This window comes from Oreochromis niloticus, linkage group LG15 (genome assembly GCF_001858045.2).
Source record: "Oreochromis niloticus isolate F11D_XX linkage group LG15, O_niloticus_UMD_NMBU, whole genome shotgun sequence".
Classification (NCBI taxonomy): Eukaryota; Metazoa; Chordata; class Actinopteri; order Cichliformes; family Cichlidae; genus Oreochromis; species Oreochromis niloticus.
Window position 1 is genome coordinate 36,888,336 of NC_031980.2, and position 27,177 is coordinate 36,915,512.

At 41.2% G+C, this 27,177-nt stretch overlaps 1 protein-coding gene and 1 long non-coding RNA gene across 5 annotated transcripts in view; both read right to left on the bottom strand.

Moving 5' to 3' along the window:
* ttll7 (tubulin tyrosine ligase-like family, member 7) overlaps positions 1–27,177 on the bottom strand; it is an 86,316-nt gene that overhangs the window by 48,598 nt on the left and 10,541 nt on the right. For 3 of the 4 annotated variants that reach the window (XM_019346049.2, XM_019346051.2, XM_025898729.1), the window contains exons 2-9: positions 26,211–26,630; positions 25,810–25,941; positions 23,939–24,060; positions 21,540–21,607; positions 21,104–21,262; positions 17,179–17,395; positions 15,330–15,494; positions 3,499–3,657 (exon numbers count right to left, since the gene is read on the bottom strand). In XM_019346049.2, the coding sequence (XP_019201594.1) occupies positions 3,499–3,657; positions 15,330–15,494; positions 17,179–17,395; positions 21,104–21,262; positions 21,540–21,607; positions 23,939–24,060; positions 25,810–25,941; positions 26,211–26,235 (1,047 nt within the window). In that variant the 5' untranslated portion in view covers positions 26,236–26,630. Of the gene's footprint in view, positions 1–3,498; positions 3,658–15,329; positions 15,495–17,178; positions 17,396–21,103; positions 21,263–21,539; positions 21,608–23,079; positions 23,174–23,938; positions 24,061–25,809; positions 25,942–26,210; positions 26,631–27,177 lie in introns of those variants that run through there. The other variant, XM_025898731.1, reaches the window with a different exon arrangement.
* On the bottom strand, positions 5,609–6,443 carry LOC112842377 (uncharacterized). The gene is made up of 2 exons (XR_003214117.1): positions 6,302–6,443; positions 5,609–5,640 (listed from the first exon to the last, which is right to left on the bottom strand). It is a non-coding gene; the product is annotated as an uncharacterized LOC112842377 (long non-coding RNA).

Sequence of the window (27,177 nt, forward strand, 5' to 3'; positions counted from 1 at the left end):
CAAACACTTGTTTCTTCTTATTTAGAGTTGACCAGCTGGAGCTTTTTTATGCTGCATGTGGGGAAACAGCTTAAAAAAATGAAGTGAGCCAGAGCCTGTAATGAGGCTGGGCCTCAGTTCACTGGTCCTTGTGCTGGGGTCCACGGATACCCATCAGGACCTCGTGAGAACGCTAAATTGCGCTCTTTGTCAGATTCTGTTTCAGGGGTGGAAGATTTAAGGCAATAGTTTTGTGTGTGTGTGTGTGTATACGTCTTGTCCTCTCCCATTTTTATATTTTTCTCTGTAAATTTGAAACTATTTGTCATGCCAGCTTACAGACCACGGGCCCTAAAGAGGCTGCAGGGTCGAGGGGGCATAATATTGTCCCACTGCTGCATTTCGCCAACAAGTAAATGCACTCCTTACACCTGACGCTGGATTTTTTGAAAGTTCCTTTTGACCTGTATAGTGCCATCTGATAACACCACTACGTGCTTACAGAATTCATGAGCTTGTGCCACGAGGCAATTAATGAGCTAAACAGAATACACGTGCAGTGATTTTTATTCTTCTCCTGGTTTGCTTAGTTTTTGTTTGTTTTTTTTTCTTGGTTTTTTTGATTTTAAAAGAGAAAGAAAACACTCAATGAACCGCTAAAAGCAAAAGCCTTGGCCTTGACGATAGAAACTACAGTCTAGGCAGAGCGGCGTGTTTGAATGTGTGCTTGGATATGCAAGTGAGTGTGTGTGTACGCACTTGAGTGTGCGCCTGCATGAAGCAAAGATCACGGCTCAATGAAACGCCTTTCCTATACGAAACACAGATGCTGTCTGGGCTGGTTTAATGAAAGTGAATGTCTCGGGTTACGCCATTTGAGCAAGTGTGTGTATGTGTGTGTGCCTATGTAGTGCTGATGTTTTGAATGTCAATAGGAGGTAAAACTTGTGTTGAAAACTCTGCTGAATTAAGATAAGGATCGCACAAAAGCCTGTCTCTCTCCCTCGCTCTCGTTTTTAGCTTCCCATCTCCCCTTTCTCTTTTTGCTTTGAGCACAATGTGCTTTTTTTGATGGCTGGCCTTGGTTTGAGACTCATCACCCCTTGCCTTTTCTGTACTCACCGGTGTGACAAGCTACTTAGCAGGTGTCTGCTGGTCTGTGGAGTATCCCTCTTTATTCCTCTGTGTTTGTTATCAGTATATTTCCAATGATATCTCTTTGTGCTTGTGTCCACTTACAAAGAGATAGGGTACTGTATCACAGAGGGTTTTTTTCCCTTTTTTTGCGGGGAGTTGCAACAAAGAGGCAAATGCATCCTCTAACACAGGAGTTTGGAGTTGCCTTATTTTGAATATCACGTTGCCCCACTGAAAAAACCCTCGTGTCTGCTTTCTGAAGGTATAATTGGAGGATGTGAAACGCGACCTTTTTTCTTCTTCCCTCTCCATCCTCCCACACGCTCTCAGAAACAGCTGACAAAAACACAAATGTAAAGAACAGGGATAATATGATCTGACAGTTTCTTGTATATGATACCATCTAGCTTTCACGTATCCAACTGGCTTTTGAGTCTACGCAGGCTGAACTTTCATTTCCTGGTTGTGAGTTTGAATGTCCGACAACCAACTCTGACATTTAAAAGAGCAAGAGAGGACAGTGTCAGAACAGCAGTCTGGGTAAAGCCCCAACGAAGCATGGCACGTGTAATTCACAGTGACACCAACAAGGAAGCCTGAGTGGTGGGAGTCCACAAATCCAGAACAAACCTGTAAGACCTAGATTGTGGTTCAGTTTAATTTTTACTGTTTCGTATCGACTCGAGGGCAGGAAGAAAACAGAAAGTTAAAACAAATGGTGAAATGGGCTGAAATAGATTCAGTTTACCACAAAATGTTGCAAAGCGATCTGCTGAAAAATTAAATTTAGACCTGAGGGCTTGCCATAGGGTACCGTTTGTGGAAACCAGCCTATGGGCCCGCCTGCTTGTTGCGTCCCTGCTGAATAGGAACGAACGTCGACGGGCTAAAAAGTGGTAATAAAGTTATTTTCAAGCTTGACAGTGTACGCAGTGAGGATTTGAGAGGGGGTCTCTTTGCTTGCAACTATCCCCTGACTAATCAGTTGAATTTTGGGAAATAAATTATTGTTGCTGTAAATGTTGCGTGAAAGAGAAGCAGGGTTGTGTGTTTGTGTGTGTGCGTGGGATGTTAATTGATGAGACTTATAGAGAGCTGCTAGTAGCACAGGGGGGATCATTACTGCTGGAGTGGAACAACTGCATTCACGGCTGTTTGCTATGTCTCATACGCACGCACGCACACACACACACACGCACACACACACACACACACACAAAATGCTCACAAATGCTGTCACGGTGCACCAGCAGTCAAAAGGAACACCATCCTCTTGCTCTCTTTTGTACATCCTTTTGTCTTATACTACAACTGCTCAGCTACACAAGAAATGTCACGTAGGGTAATAATAGCACCCTAATTCCAAGATGACAGAAAATGCCAGCGCCTGAAAATACCAACCAACTATCAAATGTCACTTTGTTTCTCCAAAATCGCAGAAAAAATACCCTAAAAATTTTATTTTGGGTTGGCATGATGGGGGGAAAAAAACCCCAAACAATTATCCCCAAGGCATTTCCCCATCCTCGAGTCAATTTGTGGGATGGGGGTGGAGGTGCAGCCACTTTGGGTTAAAGGATTTAGGTCACACTTTAACTCACTTGCTGACATCAGAGCAGTGAGATAGAAATCCTGGAGTGGAATCTGAATTTGACTCAATCTCCTGCATGCCTGACACTCGAGAGACTGACACTTGAAGAATTACTAGTCAACCATTCTGGCCTATATTTTAAAGCCTGCAGGGGGGTATGGGGTGGGGCGTCTTATAGGCTGCTGTATATTCATGCATTTCTGTAGGCATCTATGAGTGTGCATGAATGCACGCATGCGTGTAATCAAGCATGCACGGCTGCGGTTGTGTGAGTTCCTTTCATTTTACGGGAGTGTCTCTGTGTGTTCGGAGGCGCGTAAACACGTACTTCAGACCGTGCGGGTGTTTGTGTGTGGGGACCAGAGCGTGTGGGCAAAAATCAGTGTGTGTTTATTCTTTCTGTCAGTGTGCGGTAACGTCTCCCTGTCTCCTGCTTATACCACATTACATCAGTCTGGAGCCGCTGTCACTTCAGTAGCAGCGCAGACAGGTGAGACTTTACAGAAACGTTAGAAATCACAGAAGACAGAATACAAGTGTACCTTCACTATTTGTTGAAAATGTTATTAAAAAAGCACACACAAATAGTAGCTTAGCACGACATACTAACAGTATATAGAAAAATAGTAATAGTAGTCTAGAAATTAAATATCTCAAATTATCTCGTGAAATTACGCCTCCAAAAAATATTCTAGAAAATGCAGTTTTTGAGAGAAACACACTTATCCAATTTAACCAGCTTTACACACACATGCATGCTGTACATATACTGTAAATATTCAGAATTATACCTCCAATAGCCAGGGTTTGAGTTTGCGGTCCAGGATAATGTCGAAGCCCAGGACCTCGAAGCAGACGCTGTCACTCCCCGGTGGCTGGCCAGGGCGACACATGCGGTAGGCGTGCAGCACGTGGGGCTCAGCTACTATTAATGTCTTCACCACCAGCTCCTGGCAAGACAGACACACAAAGCCAGAGAGAATCAGCCAGCTGCATTTACAAAGAGAACTCAATTGTACTTTTTTTCTTTAGTAGGTTTCGTTTATCCTAAAAAGCCATAGGCTGTGGGTTTTATAGCTGCTGATTAAAAGGTCTCCTTAATCAGGAAGTGGTGAAATTAAAAACTCTTTGCTTTAATTTCATTTTAAAACTGCAGATAAGGGATTGTACCTTTGTATTTAGGACAAGCCTGACAACGAAGCAATCGTGACGGACACACTAGAAATGCAACCTACAGACATGCTTCACAGAGGCGGGAATCAAATGTTTATTTAATCCTGAACTCGAATGTACAGTGGCCCCTAAATCCAAAACACGTACAAAATCCAAAACACGTACAAAATCCAAAACACATGCAAACTCCAAAACACTTACAAAATCCAAAACACATGCAAAATCCAAAACACGTACAAAATCCAAAACACATGCAAAATCCAAAACACGTACAAAATCCAAAACACATGCAAAATCCAAAACACATGCAAACTCCAAAACACATGCAAACTCCAAAACACTTACAAACTCCAAAACACATGCAAACTCCAAAACACTTACAAACTCCAAAACACTTACAAAATCCAAAACACTTACAAAATCCAAAACACAACGGAAGTGCTCCAGGACGCTAGGGGCAGTGTTGAGCTCGATTTGCAAATGAGACGGTCTAGTCTCCGTCGAGCTGCCCAGGTTGCCTAGCAACCATGATACTAACCGCTGGAAACGTGTCATACAACTTTGTTCCACAGAAATGAAGGAGAACATATTTTGTTCATTTGTTTGTTTGTTTCTACAAGAGCTTTGTGTGATTTGATAAGTATCTGAGGCTGAGACCACAGGACTGTAAAAACATGATTTTTGGTCTTCATTTCTGTACTGAACGGTCATTTTAAGATTAGCTAGTAAATAACAATTAGCTAATGTTTTTCATGAGACTAAAGTCATATCACTTTGGTAATGTAAATATAATATGGACAATGAACATGAACTCTGTGTCAAATACTGAGCCTCAGTACAGATTCAAGTTGCAGTTATTTATAAGTCCTATCACCTTAAATCTTCACTCAAAGACAAGTATCTTTGACAGTGTATATATAGGTGTATCATATATAAGAGACAAATGTTGTTCCTTCAGTATGTTGGCATTACTAAATTTGGCTCAATGCTTACATATATTTATAAAAAGAAAATGTACGAGCTGTGATAACTGTTTCTGATAAAATGAAGAGTAGACTGATATATTGAATATTCCTTTATTGGGTGAGAAAATCAGACCATGTCATAACTGCTGTAAGTCACACAGAATAGATATCAGAGCCTTAAACAGGCTGACTTCTGCTAAATGGGTCAAACTGGGCAGAAAGTATACAAACACATAACATCCTTATAGAATATGATGTAACACTATAGATCAACTTACCTCAGAATATATAAAGCATATAAACAATTACAGCAATATGATACAACAAACACAGCAGTGCTACTAATCCAAAATACTCAAAGCTTCATAGAACTGAAACAAACATTTATTTTTAGCTCCATTCTGCTGCTGATACATACTTTAGGTTTCTGAATATTAAACTTGTTGCTGCCTTTCATAGTGTGTAACTTGAAGGCCTTGAGTACTTTCTCCCACACTGAAAACACTGGGATGATAACATTATTTGAACATTACCTAATAAGACTGATTCAGGACAATTAGTTATTTAAAACTTTTCTAGCAGTCCTTCACAAACAGGGAACAGTCTGTCTATTCTCTCCATCTGTCAGCTGCTGCTGGCTCTTCCTCCTCCTCTTCCTCACACACTGCTGAGTTTGTCCTGGTGGATCATCAGGGGTGCAAAGCCTCACAGATGATGTGCAGCAGTGGGTCCCTCAGTCTGTCCTCACTCTGGACACTTGCAGTTGTCACACATGGAAATCAAATGTGTGATAAGCTGCAGGATTCAAACACAAGTGTAACTTATAAATACATGTTCATACTTTTATTCCACAATCAGAGAGAAAGAAACAGAGAGAGAGTGCAGGACAGACAGACAGGTGACAGTCTCAGGTGTACACACTGCTACAAAACAGCACAAGAGAAGGAGGATTTAGTGTTTGTGTTATTACGAGTGCTAAACAAGAAGAGTTCCCACATGGTACAGTGGACACATGTGTGACTCCTGTGATTAAAGCATCTTTCTTTCAGCTTAACGAGTGAACCGTCAGCTCGTTCAAACACACGTTAAAGTCCGTTTAGCTCGACAACACTGAACAGAGGCGGCAATATAACATAGCTAACATTAACGGTGCAGTGAATCCTGCTTGTGCTGTGATATTCAGGACTGCAAACCGAGCAGCATCACTGACTTTCAGCTTGTTGTGTTTGTGGATTTATGACTGACTTTAATTATCCATAAAATCATCACATTCTCTGTAAGATTAAAGTCATCTATTGAACGGCGTATATTTTAAAGTAAAGGCTTTAAAACCAAGTTAGTACAAACATCACTAATGTCACATAACTTTCCTGCCATGTGGCCAACAGTAATGTTTTAATGTTCTTCATTATTAAACATTTGCACATAAATAAGTGACATAATATTCAGTACTTACTTCTGAAAGTTTGTTCTTTGGCCGCCCCGCTTCCACTGTGTTTTTCGGCAAAATTATCCACACCGCCGCCGCGCTATGAAGTATGGGATATGTTGGGCCATGAAGACTACACCGACCCATCCTTAAAATTCAGGGAAATGAAGGACGCATTTGACGCCCGCATTTCGAGCAGCCTTTGAATTGGGACAGCCTTCGTCACGTCGCTGTGACGTAATCGGCCTTCAAATGCGGCCTTTAAGGCTGCAGACCCTAGCTGTGTCCCAAAACGTCGGCTGCATCCTCCGGAGGCCGCATTTGAAGGCCGATTACGTCACAGCCAGGCGACGAAGGCTGTCCCAATCCTGAATTGCGATACAGCCCAAATCCGGTCATTGGTACTTCCTGGCTTGTGTAGTTACTAGGTAACAAAAGCTCAATACTGCCCCTAGCGTCCTGGAGCATTTCCGTTGTGTTTTGGATTTTGTACGTGTTTTGGATTTTTTTTTTTAAATTATATTTTTATTGAAGAAAAAGGAAAAAAAAATTATCACAGTAAGGTGCATCGACACCATTCAATCAAACAAAACAAAAACAGACAAGCAAACAAAGAAACAACAACAAAAAAAGAAAACACCTCTTTCTTAGTCCTTTTGTTTTACAACCAAATAACACCAACAAAAAAGAAATAAATAACAATAAATAAAAATAAAATAAACTCGGTGGTTTGACAGTGTGTTACATAATGCAGCATGTTTACCTTATTTACAAAGACTACATTAGGTACCTATTATGAAGTTGAGGGCCAACCTAACATTGTACGATACATGGGAGATACACCAATTCAGGGCCGGTCTTATCTAAATTCAGGGCGGGTGGGGGACACAAAGCTAATCCATTTATTCCATATTTTGTAAAATTTGTCTTTTCGAATTTTTAAAAAGAATGTCAGTTTTTCCATTTTAAATATTTCGAAGACCACATTAAACCAATCCTCAAGTGTTGGCGGAGTTGGATTTAACCACTTTCTGGTTTATTGATTTTTTGCTGGCCGCTAATAGCGCTTGTAAAAGTTTTGTATCCTCTCCCCGGACCGAGCCAGCGACCAAACCCAAGTACAAATTTACAAAATTGATGTCAAATTTTATCTTAAAAACCTCGCACAGAGTTTTGTGAATTCCCAGCCAGTAATTTTTTAAGTTGGGGCAGTCCCAAAAAATATGATAATGATGTGCTTCTTCTGATCCACATCTTCTCCAGCATTCCGCTGTCCCATTTTTATATTTAATTTGATGAGGGGTTTTAAAAAATCTAATAATGTTCTTCCAACAGTGGTGTCTCCAAGATAAAGAACTTGTTGAGTACCAATGAAAATTACAAATCCTCTCCCAGTTCTCATTTGTTATACCCATCCCCGATTCCAATTCCCATTTAATCTTAACATTTTGAGTAGTGTCCTTCCTTGCTTGAAGAAGCACATCATATAGTTTGGAGATTGCCTTTCTCAAAGAACTATCATATGCTAATTTAACTATTTTAAAAATTTCAGACTCAACCGTATTTGGGTTTGGGATATTGCAATGCTTGTAAATAATAATCCCTCATTTGAAGAAACCTGAAGAAATCTACTTGTCTTAAGCCATTTCTTATTTGTAAAGACTGGAAACTCTGTAGTGTCCCTTTATGTGTGAAGGAATGGAATGTTGTTAGCCCACTCTCTATCCAGGACTGGAATCTGTTATCACTTTCATTTGGTTTATAATCTGTGTCATAAGCACACCATCTAAATACTTTTAGTATTTGTTCACTACCACATATTTTAATCACTTTATTCCATATTTTTAGAGTGTGACTTATCCATGGTCCTTTATCTTCTAAACAGTCTGCCAATTTTTTATCCGCAATTGAGGCTTGTAGTTGAAATTTAGGGGTTCTATTAAATTCTATGGATTTCCACTTAGCTGTCAAATTAGGGTTACACCATTGCAGCAGGGGGATAACCTGAGATGCGTAATAGTAGTATTGTAAACATGGGAGCCTTGCCCCCCCTTTTGCCTTGCTTAACTGTAACGATCTAAATTTAATTCTTGGTTTTTTCCCATGCCAAATAAAACGCGCAATCCATTTGTCCCATTCCCCGAACTGTGTTTGACTTACTTCAACCGGCAAAGTTCTAAGTAAATAGAGGAGTCTTGGGAGTACGTTCATTTTCACTGCTAATATCCTTGAATTTAAATTTAAGAAAGGCACCAGATTCCACCTATCTAAATCAAATTTTATGGCCTGTGACAAGGGACCATAATTTACTTGTGATAGATTAGAAATATTCTTAGTTAGAGTTATTCCTAAGTATTTAAGTGTTTCAGCTTCCCAATTTATATTATAATTACCTCGTAGAGTTTTAGATGCTGTATAATTTAGTGTCATTACCTGTGTTTTGTTTAGGTTTAATTTATAACCAGACAGTTCTCCAAAGATAGATAGAGAAGACATCAACTCCTCAAATGATTCTTCAGGTTCCCTCAGAAAGACCAAGACATCATCTGCAAACATTGCAACTTTTTGTTCTTCACCAGCAGCTACAATACCTTTAATTTTGGTATTGTTTCTTATAAACTGACCAAGAGGCTCAATATAAAGTGCAAATAAAAGTGGTGAGATTGGACAACCCTGCCTGGTCCCTCTTTCTAGAGTAAAAGATTCAGATAAATCTCCATTGACTTTCACACGAGCCCTCGGTTTATCGTAAAGGGATTGTATTATTAAAATGAATTTATTATGGAAACCGAAAGTCTTCAGTACCTTATAAAGAAAAAGCCATCTGACTGAGTCAAAGGCTTTCTCAGCGTCCAGTCCCACCAACACTGCCTGGACCCTATCTCTATTTATTTGTTCCATAACATGTAGGGAACGCCTTATGTTGTCCACTGTTTGCCTTTGTTGAATGAAACCACACTGGTCCAGGTCTATAATGTCAGGTAAAATTTTTTCTAATCTCCGTGCCAGAATTGCTGTAAATAGTTTATAATCCAAATTTAATACACTAATCGGACGATAACTGCTACATTCTGTCCTATCTTTACCCTCTTTGGGAATGATGGAAATAACTGCTTCCTTCCATGAAGGGGGTAATTTACCCTTTTGCATAATCGAATTGAATGTTTTCGATAAAATAGGGAGCAAGTCCTCTTTAAGGTTTTTATACCACTCTGCAGTGTACCCATCCGAACCCGGACTCTTGCCTACTTTTAATTTGGATATTGCCAGGTGAAGTTCTTTGGTTGTTATTGGTTGGAGTAAACTTTCATTTTGGAGATTTGTTAAAGTTGGTAATTTTAATTTGTTCAAAAAATTATCAATTTTTATTTCATCCGTTGTTTGTGGTTGAGTATACAGTTCTTTATAGAACAACTCAAAGCTCTCTTGAATTTTCTCTAATTGATTTTCAATTATCTTTGTTTGTGGGTTTTTTATTTTAAGAATTGTACTTTCCAGTCTCTGTTTACGCAGTTTATAAGCTAAGACTTTAGAGGATTTGCTTCCTATCTCATAATATTTCTGCTTTAAAAAATAATTTCTTTTGAGTTTCCTGCGTATAAATTTCATCGATTTCAACCTGTATTTTTTAAATTTCTTTTTTTATCTCAAAATTACCTTTATATCCATCTTCCCGTTGTAGTTGTTTTAACTTTACCTGAAGGTTAACTAATTTTTGCATCTTTATCTTTTTCAGATGGGAGGTCATTGAAATTATTTTTCCTCTCATTACTGCCTTTAGGGTGTCCCATAATATGATTTGCGACACTTCCCCCGTATCGTTTAATTCAAGAAAATCTTTTATTTCTTCTCTTAGCTTTTGTTTTAATATGGGATCGTTTAATATAGTTGAATTCAATTTCCACAGCACCTTCCTGGCTTTCTTCTCTAAACTCAAAGACAATGAAATGGGGCTATGATCTGAAAGATCTATCGTTTTAATTTTACATTCCTTTACTCTAGTACAATCACTACTGAACATAAAGAAGTAATCTATTCTAGAATAAGTCCTATGGGGACAGGAGTAGTGGGTATAGTCCCTACTTTTAGGATGTAACTCTCTCCAAACATCAATTATCCCCAATTCCTCCATGAATTGATTAAATTTTTTTGTAAGAGCATTTGAGCTAATAGATGCTCCAGACACATCTAGTTTAGGGTTCAATCTAATATTGAAATCCCCTCCACAGATTACCAGACCTTGTGAATTCACCATTAAATCAAATATTTGTTTGTATATTGTCCAGTTACTTCCCGGAGGAATATGCACATTCATAAACGTCATTTCCTGACCTTCAATTTTACCCGTAATTTTTACAAACCTTCCCTCCCCATCCTGTAGTTCTGATATATGTTCATAATTAATTATAAGTATAGCAACTCCTCTCCTATGTCCTCCCTTGTATGAAGACGAAAATACGTTTTTAAAACCTTCTCTTCTCAATTTATCATGTTCTGATTGACTCAGGTGGGTCTCCTGGAGGAAAGCCACCTGTGCCTTGTGTTTTGGATTTTGTAAGTGTTTTGGATTTTGTACGTGTTTTGGAGTTTGCATGTGTTTTGGATTTTGCATGTGTTTTGGAGTTTGCATGTGTTTTGGATTTTGCATGTGTTTTGGATTTTGTAAGTGTTTTGGAGTTTGCATGTGTTTTGGAGTTTGCAAGTGTTTTGGATTTTGCAAGTGTTTTGGATTTTGCATGTGTTTTGGATTTTGTAAGTGTTTTGGATTTTGTACGTGTTTTGGATTTTGTAAGTGTTTTGGATTTTGCATGTGTTTTGGATTTTGCATGTGTTTTGGAGTTTGCATGTGTTTTGGATTTTGTACGTGTTTTGGAGTTTGCATGTGTTTTGGATTTTGTACGTGTTTTGGATTTTGTACGTGTTTTGGATTTTGTACGTGTTTTGGAGTTTGTACGTGTTTTGGATTTTGCATGTGTTTTGGAGTTTGTGCGTGCTTTGTCTCTAGGGGCCACCGTACGAATGCGTTATAAAGACAGTCTGTCGGTTTAAAAGCTAAAGCCTTTTGAATTGCTCTCACACAGAGACTTTCACCAAAGTTGGTGGTGGTCCATCTCCATTGCTTGTGGTGCCCAACCTGTGCGCATGTTTGTGCTTGCACCTATCTGTGCTGGCTGCTACCAGCCTGCCTACTCCCAGCGTGCAACTGGGGTAAACATGCTCAGTCTGACACACACACACACACACAAACACGTTGCACATAGCTTACCCTCACCAGTCAAGCCCCACACAGTGCTGCTGGCCTGCAGTTTGCCCAGTCCAGTCTGACTGCTGGGTGCAGGAGAGGTGTACGGTGGTCTGGCGCTGGCCTGATAAGGCTGCACCCCCCCTCCCTTTTCTATCTGTCTGTCGCTCACACACCTCCAACCATATGACAATCCATCCACCCGTCTGACCCCACAGGCTGCCCAGCACAAACACCTGGTCCCACTACCTCTGTTTATGCCCAGAGTCCCCAGCAGTGGCTGGTGTATGCGTACGCGTGTGTGTCCTTTGTCCCTACCCACATCACCTCCCTCCTTATCCTGAGCCCCCAGCACTGGCCACTGCCTCGACCTTATGTGTGTGGATGCGGCCTGTATCTTGTTAGCTTTGAGCTAGAATGGTTTAACCTGCTCCTTTTTTAAATCATTTTATTTATTTATGTTTTTGTAATCTTTATAATTACCCAAATACTGATTAAATACACAAGTTATTTTTTGTCATGTTTCGGTTTCTACGGCTTCCTTTGTTAAATTTACATAACAGTATCACTTTATTAAACAAGGTACATTAAAAATTAAAAAAAACAAAAAGAAAAATTCTAAAATGCAATAAAGGAAAATACTGAGTATATGGAGAATAAATACTGCATTATTCTGTCAGTGATGTATTATTCTGTCAAGGAAACTAATGCATAAAAATTTGGGAATTTTTGCATATGAACAAATGTATCTTTAGATGTTGGAAAAAGTCTAAAATGCTGTTTCAGATTTTTTAGTTTTTATTTATTTATTATTTTTGCCTCAGTGTGTGTGTGTGTGTGTGTGTGTGTGTGTGTTGGTGTGTGTGTGCAAATATAAAAATATAAAATCCATGACTAGCTCATTTGTGGTCAGATGCTGTTTTCAAAATGACCCCTGTGGTGGACCACCAGGTGGTGACCCCTGGGGCGAACATGCTAAGGAAGCCAGCTCCTGCCATGAAGCGTCGGCGGTTGCTGGACTTCCACCTCGGCCTACACCTGCGTTTGCTGCTAGCTTGCGACTATAGAGGGCCTGGGCATTGTGCAGCGTTCGAATAGTCCCTGGGCTTTGCCATTACACATGGTGCCCAAATCTGACAGTCGGTGACGTCCTTGTGAGGATTTTCGCCGTCTAAATGACGTCACGGAAAACAATCATTATCCCATTTCCCACATCCAGGATTTTTCCACACAAAAACTTGATTCTGTTCATCTGGAACGTAGCGTTTTCAGTGGGAGAAACGTTTCGTCGCTCATCCAAGTGACTTCTGAAGAAGTACGTGAAAAGGGAAAGACCATCTCTGAATCGAGGAGGGGGCTTAGGGTACATCGTTCACCATCTTACAATGTTGTGATTGCAGCCATTCCCCAACTCTCTGTGAATGGGACTCATGGCCATTGATCAGTGAGCTTCGATCAGTGGTTGTTGATCAATGGTCATGATTTGCATATTAATGATCAAGAAACTTACGTCACAGCCCACTGATCATGTGACGTTTCCATCAGCCGCCCACGCCCGGTAGTTCCCGTTTAATGGTGATGTGTTTTTTAAGGGACCCCTTGAGCCGTTCCTCATCCCCGGCAAACGTTTTGATTGTGCGCATTTTGATCTGATGGGTCCCCTACCGCAGTCGCAAGGTTTCAAGCACCTTTTGACCATAGTTGACTGAACCACCTGGTGGCCAGAGGTGGTCCCCCTGGCGTCCATGACCGTGGCGGTGGTGGCCAGGGCATTTTTGTCAACTTGGGTTTCGCATTTCGGTCCCCCTGCTGACATTATCTCTGACAGAGGCCCCAGTTCGGTTCGGAGCTTTAGGCTGCCATGGCTGACGGCCTGTGGGTCAGGATCCACTGCACCACTGCATACAACGTTCAAGCTAATTGGATGTGTGAGCGGTTCCACAGGTCGCTTAAGGCTGCGCTCCGTGCTTCTCTAACAGATGGCACTGGGTTGACTGCCTCCTGTGTTTTTTGCTGGGGCTGCGGTTAAAGAGGATCTTGGTGCTTCCCTGGCTGAACTGGTTCTTGGTCAGCCCCTCCGTGTTCCCAGGGAATTCTTGCCTGAGAGACCCGACCCCCCACTCCTTCAAGTGGATTCGCCTCACGTTCCATTGCCTGCCTGACACCTTTGACCCAAAGACTTTAGAAACTTCTAAGTTTGTTTTTGTCAGGCACGATGCTCACAGGACACCACTGCGTCTGCTGTATGACAGCCTGTTCAGGGTCCTCGAATCAGGTCAGAAGCATTTTGTTTTAGACTTTGGGGGTTGGAGGGAGACTGTATGTGTTGATAGAGTTAAACCTGCAAACCTGCACATGTTCTTGAGAACAAAATTCACATTTAAAAAAAATATTATATAAAATATATCAAATATATATATACACGATATTCTTAACCCGCACAGACAAATCTTTTGGCAAACACTCTCTGACTGCCTGACCGTGACCACTGGCAGAAAGAGTCGGGGCAGCCTGCTAGGTCTACATGGTAACAAAATGTAAGAGGAGAGATGAAAAGAGAAGAAGAGGGGAGAGGGCGCAGAGAGCATAAATACGGAGTTGAAACAAAGCACAGTGTGTGAGTGCAAATGTACAGCACTAACACCAAAGTGGTGCAACTTCTGAAGAAAGCGCAGAGAAAAAAAGAAAAGAAAAGAAAAAACAACGCAGAGAGCAAGACGAGAGGTGGACGTTGTGGCTGAGTCAGGAGGTGACACGCAGTGTTACTAAAGGACAACAAAACAGGAAGAAAACAACAACCACAAAAACAAGAAAACTAAGTAAAATACAGAAAAGGAAATGTTAGTTCCTTCACCAAATGGAGCACATGGACAGATCACACAATGTGGATATGAGACGGGAATAAAGAGAGGAGAAAAGGAAATGTTATCTAAACAACAAATTTTCCCAGCAGGTAATGCGCAGGCCACATGAACACGAAGAAACATTAAAAAAAAAAAAGAGAGAGGCAGTAAGGAGAAGAGATAAAAGCTTTCCTCGAGTACAGAATAATAACCAAAGGGATTTCACTTTGGTTTTGAGTGGTGGTAGCATGAGAGCAGGCCGTAAAGCAGGGAACAAGTACTGAGGGACCACACAACTCAAATGATTATGGACAGCAGGACAAAGACTCAAGGTCAAGAATAAAAGAGAAAATAATACTGAATACTGAACGCATGAAGAGAACCTAAAAAAAAAAAAAATGGGTCAAACAGAAAGGAGTAAGTAAAAGAGTAGAAACAGAAAGATAAAAAAGGCACATGACCGGCATGGATGGATGTACAAATTTAAAAAAAGAAGAAAAAAAAGATAAAAAGAAAAATCAATCAGGCACAGAAGGTGAAGGAATTTTACAAACAGACAATGATGAAAGAAAATGAACAAGGTTAAAGTGTTTGGATGAGCAGGGAGCAATGCCAAATCGGGAGAGCTCACCCTCCAGGAATGATGTTTCCACTGAGCTCTTCCTGGAGTTAAACAAGCTCACAGAATCACTGTCATAACAAATCACATCAAGCCGTAGCTCGTCCACTTGTGCATTGCGTGCAACGGGTGTTGTTAGCAGGAGCAGCTTGTGTGTGTATACACACACATATATATGTGACAGTCTGCGTACAGAGGATGAAGTCATTCACTGTTTGCATTTGTGGAGTGTTTTGTTATCATACTCTGCATCCTTGCTTTTGCAGAAGTGCACGTCGCATCGCAGGCGCAGCGTGTCTGAGTGTAACTGTATCTGTGTTTGCACGTGTTTTGGGTGAACTGCCCACGTACAGAGACGTCGCCCCAGAATTTGGCCACATCATAGTCATTGGTGCGGAGGAACTCGGTGAACCAGCTGATGGACCTCTTGCTGCCTTTGTCCACCGTCTCATCTCGCTCAAAGTTCTCGTTGTGTTTGTTGACCGAGTAGTTGGTCAGATGCATGTAGAGCTGGCTCTGTGGAGAGGAAAGGGAACAATAAGAGGCTTTATGCATTACACGTGTCTCTTTTACATAAGTAGCCTGATATAAATAAATATGCTCAAAACAAGCTTTGCCCTTTTCATTTATATTGAAGAATGCAGTATATCTGATGATAATTTGACTAAATGTGACTGCTGGATCCAGCGTTTGGAGTGAATAACAATAGAACTTCTTTTTACAAGCTCTAACAACCTGTTCAGGGTGTTTGTGATTTTATACTACAGAGCACCAGCCCACAATGTGATGCAAAACATTTTCTCTAAAAGTAAAGTAGGTACATAAGACTGAAGAAAACATATTGCATGCTAGTCCCTTGACAACTTGAGATGGTGGAATGAGTGTTATAGTAAAAGAAATAAAGAATATATCTCTGTGTAAACCGGGAGATTATCAGTGATGTATTTCAAAAACGCTCCTTGGGTGATTTCCACTTTTTCTCATGAGAATAAGTGGAAATCAAGTCAATAGCTCAATCTTACAATCACAGACCTGCAAAATCTTAAGTATAAAAATCAGAGTTATAGTGGCCATGGTTAAAATGTTTTATTGGATGGTTGTCTCTAACTTTTTGTATCCCTCTCTTTAAACACCATCCCTTACACTTGAAGACAATACATCCTTGTCCTTAGCCTACAAGGTAATAACCGCTGTGACCGCAGGCCACTCCAGCACCTGATGGCTGTCTGGAAGCCACTCTCTGTGGGATTAAACATCCATCTCCATGGCATGACTCACTCCATCATATGTCACAGACTAACACAACGCACGCTTCATGTCATGGGAGAGGTCCTGCGTGTCTATGCGTGCACGTGCGTGCGTGCATGCTCATATTTTAGATAAGTACCGTGCTTGATAGGAAGCGGTGATACAGGCATTACTCATGTAAATCTATTTACACACATTATGAGGCTGCGCCTTTCTTATGAGGACAAAAAGCAAGCACCCATAACGTAAATCATTAAATTTAAGGTGAAGACAAATTTTAAAGACAGGGTAAGGTTAGGTTAAGGCCAGGGCAGCAGTTAGGGCTCAGCAAATAGCAGTAATGGTTAAGATTAGAGCAAACCTACAGGAAATGAGTGTAAGCCACCATAATGTCCTCTGAACTCACTGATACACGAGTGCGTGTCTGCGTGTGTGCACGTGTGTGTATGTGCGTATGTATCCCATCATCAGCAACAGACTGTGCTTCAGCAGGTGCAGAACCTCAAGGCAAATATGAGCGGCTTGATATTACAGGAGACATCTGGCATGTGGGCATTTGTGTGCATACAGTATGTCTGCACATTTTGCGTCTGTGTGCATGTGTGTATATGTGAACAATATCAGTTATATGGTTATTGCCAATTGTGGACTATTTATATGTGTGCATGCATGTTCTTATGTAAAGATAACACTGTTTGCAACCTTTGTTTCATTTGTTTTTAATCTGATTGTGCTGAGTTGCACGAGGCTATGGCTGCAGGTCATGGAAGTGCATAATAAATGAAATGTTAGTAGTGCATTACTGAATTTATAACACGCTGAGCACTATATATGTATTTTTTTCAGTAATATAAATTCACCACAGTGCCATCTACTTTTATCAAACTCAAGAAAAAAGGCACAGGTGTGTGTGAATACCTGCATAACAGTAGCTTCATTATTTGTCACTCACCAGGTTGGCTTCGCTGGGTGCATGGTACTTCTCTGTGCCCATACGCACGAGGCCGTCGTTGTAAAGGAAAATGCGGAGAGGGTCGCAGGAAGTGACGAGGATGTAGATCCGCAGGTCAAACTTGTAGCCCTCCATCAGGAAGGGCTTGTCTAGGTACTCCTGAACGATAAAGTGCTCCTGCGCTGGCAGCTTCTCACAGTTACGGATAAGTGAGATCCTGGATCGAGAGAAACTTTATTAATCCTCGGGGGGGAAATTATGGTGTCGTCAGCAGCATAATAAAATATGGCATAGTAAAGACAAAAAAGATAATTAAAAAAATGATAGATGGGAGCACAGCAGAGACCGTGAACATGACTGATGACATTGGCACTGTCTTATATACATGTTGAAGGGAAAAAAAAGGAGGGGGGCAAACAAGATACAGATTTTATGTGTCTCAACACAATATTTCATTTCAAAGTCATCTGGAAAAGTTGGAGATATATTTCTGGCTTGCCGCAGATGCCAATACTAGCGGTACTTTCAAGAATAGCTTTAGCCTACTAATCAATAGATGTAGTTGGAAGGAGAAGATAACAGTATGTCCTTACTGAGCACAAAATGATTAGAAATACTTTTATAATAAAGGCATTTAGCATTAAAAGCTGAGAGGGTCAGAGTCATGCCCTGATGGTATTCAGTGAGCCTCCACAGCCCCAGAACCTTCAGGGAAAATATGTAAAAATGAGTGCAATCCAGTCTAGTTTGAACAGGACGAGCTGTCTGGCACTACGACGCATTCGACCATCCAAAAATGGTGTTACTCTATTCATTACCTTGCCATCTAAATAGAACGGTTTGAGAAATGATTGTGCACGAAACAGACAGGTACAGCGCAAATAATGGTTTGTCTGGGCCATAGCCGGTCAGCATCTGGAGATTATTGTGATTTTCTGTAGCCAAACTCCATTCTGTCTAAATGGCACAGTGCATCACATGTTCTAATAGGGTCATTTAGCTGTGCGCAGGTTAATAGCAGCAGACAGTGCGCTCCGTTTTAACCTCCACTCTAATTCATTTGCTTTGGTCTCATGTCACTGGCACTCAGTTCTTATAAAGAGCAGACCGTTGCCGGCTGGACTTAAGATGTGTTTTATTAGTTTGTGTACGTCCATGTGGTTGTATGTGTGAGGGGGGCGACATTCGCAAAAGTGTGCGTCTGTCTGAATGCGTGTGGTGTACATACGTGTGCAGTGCGGGTGAGGGGTCATTTTTAAACAATCTTCCACTATGCGCACACAAAGCGACTGACCTATATCACCATCACTCATAGTTAAGGCAGACTTGGGCTAACCTGATTACGTGCACAGCCAGGAAGGCTCCATTATACGCAAGCGAGCAGGAACACTGCACACATAAACGCAACGCAGGGCTGAAATGTGAAGAACTGATTGCTCCAAAACCAACACACAAAAAAAAGTAATTTAAGGTATTCAAGAGTGGTGGTAGAAAACTAGCAGAGGTCAGAATTTATTAGGCCTTAGGTAATCAGGATATATTCTTATTTAGTTTAAGAATTTAGCTGCTCAGTCAACTTCATCAACTCCTAGCTTACCAGAACACCGCACTGTTGTTGATAAGCCTCAAAGGGGACGGGGGGTGAGGGGGGGTTACTAAAATCCAAGAGGAGAAGTTTAAATTGAGATTGGGATTAGATTTAGTTTTTCAGGTTATGATCAAATAAGGTCTTAGCTAAGCTTGATTAAAAAAAATTCATTACTTGTAGATCTACCCGAGTATAATGTCGCTGTTACTTTGGGTTTATCAATTAGCGGTGGCTCCTGCCAACTAAGAGACTTCTCTATTATAGACGAGCGTTTTACCTGCCTGGTTATCGCAGCACTCAAATGGAAAAGAACAGGGAGAAGTTTTTTCGGTTTTTATGTGGGGGGGGGATTTCATGGACAATGTGAGGGGCTCTCCAAACAGGCAGACAGAAAGCTGAATGATGAAGACAGGGTTAACAGTGTTAGTTAGTCGAGTGGAAGTAGCAGAGGAGACGACATGATTGATGAGCCAGGGTGTCAGATAATCACGGCCCACTCTCCCCTGCCTATTTAATTTGGCACTGGAGGGGATCTCGCCTTTTTAAGCTCTGCACGCGCTTTTATTTTGTTTCCCTTATAACAAGCTGGGCTTCAGACACAAACAATAACTTCATTTAGTTGGTTGACGGAAAAATAAATTACAGGGGGTAGATATAACTTAATTTCCTGCCGCGTCACACCATGCAAAAAAAAAAAGGAAAAAAAAGAGAAAAATCTAATCTTGTGAGCCGCCTGCCGTTGAGTGGTCGAGCTAAACTCATCATCTTTCATATTCTTAATGTATTGCAATAATTCAGCCTTTGCTGCCTTTTATTCTTTAATAAATAAGGGCTTAGTGCAGCATGGAGTTATAAGTAATGCGCACATTATACCAGAAAGGACAAATTCAAAGAGAATTAGAGGGAGAGGTGAAGCACACTGAGTTATTTGTACTTCAATATCCCCACCTATTGGCGCCAGTGATGATGGCACTCCAAAGGATTTCTTCATACACACACTTCAGGGATCATATTTTCAAAGAATAATAAGTCAGAAAGAATATTAAATAAATATCTGGTATTTTCAGCAATTTCAACATATTCTACAGAGCTTGAGATAGAAATGGTGCAACATTCAAACCAGATTATTTTCCCATATTTTAGCCTCTAAAAATATTCCATCTATTCATTTATTTATTTTTCTATCCTATAAAACAGCATTAGTTACAAAAACCAACCTGGCCTGAATATTTGAAACTGAAACCACTTGACCTTTCCACTTCATTTCCACTTGGCCATATGACTGTGACCACCACGCAGGTTAAATCGACCCTGAGTGCCTGGTTCATGTCAGAATATGGAATACAATTTGGGATATTTACCTTTTTCTCTTTGATATTAAATAGCAAAAAAAGAATGAGGTGCATCATCAGAGCACTGTGCCCCTCCACCCCCCGGATCTCCTCAGGATCTATTGAACACACACTGTTTTGCATAATTTTTGTCTGCCTCCTCCTTTAGGCACACCTCTCAATATAATGCCAAAAACATCACTGGTTACATCTTTGAAAGTTACTCAAGTTGCTCATCAACAAAAGCTAAACAGTTCAAACTAGGTCAGTTGTGTTGCTTGCCAGGGTTTTGTCTCTTTGCTTGCTTACAGCGCACAAGTGTACCTATACATTTGAAAAAAATCAAAGTCTCTGTGCTTGCATTTGGTCTCTTCATGTTTCAACTCTCCTGTAGTCAAAACATACAATGGGCACATGACATCACAAGCATGAGATAGGCACTCAGCCCATGGGACCGCAAAGTATGAAATATGCATTCAGGTACCACAGCCGGCTCATCTTCTGATAAAGTGATGCTATTGAGAGACGGAGTCCCCTGCAGCAGCCATCGTTGTCCATTTTCTAATCTGACTGGTCTCTGCTGATGGTGCCTCATAAAGGACTCCAATAATCACATGCAGAGACCTTCAGGGGGGGAACTACAGTAACTGCCAGCAACCATGTGTGCATGTGTGTGTGTGTCCTCCAATGGCGGCGATAACCTCTGATTTATGGAGAGTGTGACCATCGAGGACAATGAAGCCCACAATGAGATTCACCACACCCTCTCAGCTCAAATACTCAATCTGGTCCCAGCTATAATGCTATTTCCACAGACACCCATGTCAGGGTCACAAACCTCTTATTGCCTTGTTTTGTTTTGCTTGTCCTCCATTTGCTCTAGCGCTAATTTCCTCCTTCACCCACTTACTTATCATCTCCTTCAGCTACTCTCTCCTTCTGCTCGCTCTGCTTTCCTCTGGATGCGTACAGATTGCACCAGGGCGCTCGCTAGCCTCTGACCTACCCGTGACCCATGGCTCCGTTGGCAGGTTTGACTATAAAGGTCTTTTGCTTGCGTTTCCTGCGTAGCTCTTTGACGTAGTTCTGGAACTGAGTGTACTCAGCAGGGAAGATCCAGGTTTTGGGTATGAAGCTGTACTCTTGAGGCTGGCACTTGATCATTCTGGAGAGATAAAAAAGAGAGAAGGGAAGTAACATAAATGTGTTTTATTCTCAAAAGCAACATTTTGCCCTTTTATAACAATCTAGAGTCAGCTACTTGTAGTTTTTAAAGGTGCAAGTTGTGCTTTCACTGCAGTGTCTACTTATTTGTCTCCTCAGCGTGCAATGCTGCAGACACCCTGTTGTACCTTGTAGCGCATGCAGGCTTTCACGCACATCTGCGACTGAACTCGTCTTCTAATTTAGCCGGTGTTGTAAGAGAGGAACAAAAAACTTACTTGGCCATGTTTCTTGCTAGGCAGTCTTTTCGGCAGATTTCGCCCATCCCAGGGAAATGGTTAATTCTCTGCGACGGGACAAGCAGACATAATAATGTTGTTAGGGCCATTACGCCACTCAATTTCACCCCCACCCCTTCATAAAAATGAGCACATTAAAGGCAGCAACCTGAAGTGAGCTTACGATGTTCTGACATTTATGCCCAATTACGGACTCAAAACAAAAAGGTGACGCTGAGACCTTTCTTAACCTTTATTTAGTTTACCGTGGGTTTTTTTTATACTTTAAAGGTTGGGGAGGGAAGAGGCGAGGAAAAAAAAAAAGATCAATCTCAACTCAGAGGGGCCAAGGTAATTGGTTCTGCATCGCAAGCTCCTGCAGTGACAGTTGAATGAATTGCTTTGAATGTGCCGAAAGGGAGGCGGGGGTATAGGAAAAACTCTGGGTTTTCTGTATTCTTTGACCAAATGAGCCTGAACAGGGGCGTTAATTAGGCTCATATGAAGTGAAACTTGACAGCAAACTCTCACAGTACATCACTAAAAGGAAAAAAGGAAAAATTAAAAGAGGGAGAAAGAGTAGGAGAAGGGAGGGAAAAAAGGGGAAAAAAACAAGGATGCAGAGGGTAAAGGGAATGCGTGATTATTATCCAAACGAGACAGACGTAATTAGGGATTCGGAAGAGATTGCACAATTATGCCAATGCTGCGAGACGACGTGGCTCGTGAGGGGAAATCAAAACCAATTGTTGAGGGACTTCTACTTTTCTTCTGAAAAATTATCTCATGAAGCACCACAGCAGCGTGAGGGAGCACTTAAAAAAAAGGAAAAAACCTGACATCACCAGTTCTACGTGAAACATTAGCCACATTACAACATGTTAAGCTGTTACAGTATTTGTAATATTCAATCTACTTAGCTGAACTCTTGCTGCCCCTTTCCTAACAAGCCATACTATTCCTGACTAGCCTGTGATTTAATCGATCATTAGTGCCCAGTCTAATCAAATAAGCGCTCGAGAAGATGGATAGCTAATGCTCAGAGCTGACCGGGATCAGCCAAGTTCACTCAGCAGGACGGGGGGGTCAAACAGAGGTAAGATCACTCTCAGACCAGCATGGAGAACTCAGAACAACTCTTGTTGTTCAGGGCCTTCTTATCAACTTCACAGGTGACGTCTGAAACCCGCCCCACCATCCCCTGCTGCTCACAACTTGTCAGTTTACCCGTCAATCTTCCCATCTCTGTGGAAGATGTTCGCTCTCATTGGGTTCACCCCTCCTTACTATTTGCTCTCACTCCCCTGATGGTTTAAGGAGGGCAAGAAGGCAGACTCTGTCTTCTGCCAGCCTATCATTTTTCCTTTTGTTCAGTTATATTTTATTAAATTGTACCTATTATAACTTATTTAATTGTTATATAATTTTATTATTGTAACTGAATGCTCTCATTCAGTTGTCTTCCAGTGTGGCAAAATTCTCCAAATACCACCTCCTTCCCATCTGTTCTCACCTCCTTTCTTTTTTTAAATATACTCACAGTTTAAATGTTGTCATTTGGTGGTAGACAGAAATGAGGCAGACTGGTATTGCAAAGAGACCCTGGGTGGGATTGTGGAGTCAGTGAAACCACACTGTACAGAAACACACGGGTTCATCAGGTTCAGCAATCCCAGTCACGATCTTCATGGAAACAGCTGTTTGCTAAAGTGTACATATGATACTTCCTGTATTCATTTATTTTATCAAAAGCTAAACGTCAGCAGGTTTACATGTTACAAATGTGTCATGTTGTGGTTTACACAACCGAAGGATAATAAAGCAGTAAACCCTCCTTTTCTACACTAAATGTCTTCACTCACACACACACACACACACACACACACACACACACAAATAACTTTTTTTGACATTCTATCTTTAATTCTCGGCAAACCTCTGGTAGCTAAGATTTATTCACATTTCATTGAATAGTTTGTTCTGACTATGTAAGAAACCGTCTATGGCATCTTAAAAAGTAGAATTTGAAGAGAGTTTTAATAGAAAAATCAGTTATAAGCAGCATGGTTATTACAATATCTAAATCTTGTTTTTACTGACAGTGCATTTCAATCAGAGGCATCTTTCACATTCTACTAATTAAATTCTTGAGGAAGGTAAAATCTCACCTTTCCTACTCAAATTATAATCTTTTTCAGACGTCTTGCTCCTAAAGTTACATTCGTCTCCTTGGAATTGGCGTCCCGGTCCGTATTCTTGAGCTCCAAAGATTAAGAGCCATATTTTCCTGGTCAGCAGAGCAATTGAACCCTTATGCAGAGAGCTCTCCTCTATAACCTCTAGGCTATTGAACCACTAACAAAGGTGTACTGACTTGACATGGTAACCATGCGGTATACCTGATAATTCCTGAGCTCAGCAATTTTCTCATGCTGCACAGCTGAGTCATTCCAGATGAGGTTGGCAGTCTCATCATCATCACGGGTCTTGATGAAGTCCATTTCATTGATGATTATACGAACTGGGGGGGAAACACTCTTATTAGATTGTATTCCATTAACAGAATGAGACATGCAGTCACTTAAATAAGCTTTACATACACTTTGATTTTAGGAAAACAGCCCTAGAGGATTGACTATACATATTCACGAGGGCAAAACAACTCGATGATATTGATGCAAAATAAGAATAAGAAATGACCTGGACCCACAAATCAATTATTTCTGCTTTGCAGATCAATATTTCACTCAAACGTTTTGCTAGGCTTAAATTTTGTTTTTGCATACATTAGGGGAGGAATGAGACCCGGAGATTATAGATCAAAAAGCTCACAGCAATATTTACCATTCATGGAATGGTTGCAGAGCAGCCAATCGTAATGCCTCTCTTCAAAAAGATAAATTAATTGTCTGTAATGCATTCAAATCCCACTGGAAACCCCATAGTATGAGAGATAGGTGGCAAGCCCATTTGGACATTAATCCAACAACTATTCATTATTCAGCGAGTAATGAAAAATTCATATGCCCTAACGAAACAAGGTATTAATTAATTTCTTGAAAGCCTCCACAAACCTGGAGAAGGCTTGCCTAATGTTGCGTGTTTCCGATGTGACTTCATCCATCTGTTAACGTAGGTAGAGGCTCACAGTGTTTTGCTAACTGGAACAGGAAGGGTTTACATCACAGCAGGCCTATGCTTGCAGTACTAGCAGGGCTTTGAGTACAAAAAAAAGATTTAATCGGCCTTTCTTACACATCTTACTAAATAGACATCCTCAGGGTAAAGAGTCGGCATTCCCTTCTCAGTGTGTGTAAAGCAGATTTCCAACCACATACTCCCTAACCTTTAACCTTTTCTCGTAATGCTATCAATTCTGAAACAGAAAAAGACAGCTGCAAAAAAAGGTAACAGCAAAAATGAGCCATCTATCTGGCCCTTAGTGTTAATTTCCCTCCAAAATAGCCCTGCTCTACTCTCAGAATGGCCACTGTGAGGGTCTCGTCACAGCTAGCTGACTGACTCACAGCTGGACTTCCATCTACCTACAAGATCCCTGCAGCATCCAACTTCTACTTTCTGCTGCTGACTCTTTAGTTTCATAGGTTGTAGTTCACCCCTGAGAGCCCTGCTGCCACACAGTATATTGAACATGGGAGGAATGCTTACAATGCTATTTCAGCCAATCTAAAAAAGCTCACCTCTAAGTTATATTACCTCAACAAAGATTTATGCATGTATATGAAGCCAAGCTGTCTCTTCGAGAACTGTTTTGCTGGACTGCAACTCTTTTAGTTTTAACTGAAGCTATTAAGTAAAGGTGGTATCTTTCAAACAATGCAACGCGGCAAATTAGATTTTATTGTTGAGAAAACACTGTGATTGGATTTTGTGGGGTTTTGACAGACAGAGTAAGCCGTACTGAGGGCTGTTTCCGAGATTAATAGAAATTCACCTTGTCAGAGAACATTAATTCTACCTGCAGAAGAAACACACGAGTTGTTGGTCTCACTCACAAATGAAATTTTCAGGAGGAGTTAATCAAAATAAAGATTCAGACGCTTGAATTTCTGAGGCTCTACGTTAAACGCAATGTAGTAGAATCTTTTACAGGCTCCTCAGTTATAACGAGAGAAGATTTCATCAGACACCAGACAGTGGTTTGTATGTCTGTTTTAGCTACTATTGACTATTTTGCTCTTTTTTTTCTATTGTCAAATAATTTCAAACGTTTCTCACTAATAAATTACAAGAAAGTAAATTACAATACCAATTTCATATTTTGTGCCAGCGACGTTGGCGGTAATGGTGCCTTTTTTCTTTTTGGTGTGCACCTTCCTCTTCCCGCTGCTCTGGTAGGAGCCCACAGATGGCCTGTTCACGGGGGACGCTCCTTGATCCTCTGGAGGAGGAGAAAACATACAACAAGGCTAGATACAGTCACAGCTTGTGCTCCAGACTGAGTCTTCTAATATATTTTGCTCATTTCTGCAGGGGATTTACTCTGGTGTGTTTATGGGGCTCGAATGTAAATGATTTAGGCATCTATTTCAGCGTAGCTCCATGCATCATGATCCCTAAATTATTTTGCGTGTGTATTTTTGCTAATGTGTACTTTTATAGGTGGTGTATGCACACACACACAAAAAAAGTTGAATCTCTCTTACTCACCTCCATCATTGGGAGGGGAGGGCATCTCAGGGGTTGGAGGAGTAAAGGGACAAGCCAAGCTTTCTGCCAGGCTTGGCAGGTGGGCGGGCCTCACAGGGTGCTCGCAGCACCCCCAAGGACTCTCTCACACTCACACTAGTTAGTCTTCCCTGTCTAGGGCTGTGTGGACGAAGTGGTTCACAACGACCCAATGGATCATCTGAGCATCTCCCTGGCACCTTTCAGCTGCATAAACAGCAGCGGCGGCGGCAGCAGCAGCAGAGTTTGAGTGGGCAGGGAAGTCAGAGGGGGCAGCAGTGGTTGGGAAGAGCGGGAGCAGGAGGACTTCTCAAGGGTCTGCACAACCCCAGCTTATTTACATCCCCAGGAGGAGAAAGGTGGAGAGGGGGTGGACGGGGGGAGGGAAGCGGGTAGGAATGCCTGTGGAGGAGAAGAAAAAACATATTTTACAGCTGCAGAACAGTAGTAGTAGGTTGACTGCTCAAAGGGTGACTGCAGTGCACAGCGTGGATCAGTGTGTGCTTTTGACTGGAGCGCATTGGACGTGCTTTTTGATGTAAAGCAGCTCCAGCAGCAGCACACAGGCCTAACCCAGGCTGCATCAGTCAATCTGACACTGGACAGAGTTCAGTAAGAACTCCATACAGCCGCGAAACTGCAATACTACTAATGAGATAAAGCTGTGTGATGGCTACAGTAATAATTGCCATTATTTGGAATCACTGTGAAATATTAATGTGGATGTCAAGTAAAGAGTTTTCTGCATCTCGTTGTGTCTTGTGCCAGCTGGGTTTAATTGTATGCCTGGGAGGTCACTTCATTCAAACAGATGGCATCTTTACAGTGGTTTGTTAAAAACATGCCCCAGGCTATAAACTGTGTGGGAAATTAACACCAGTCACCAGCCAAATTCTGTTATTATTTGGCTGTGGTCAGGGAGTGTGTCTTTAAACCTCTTTTGAATATA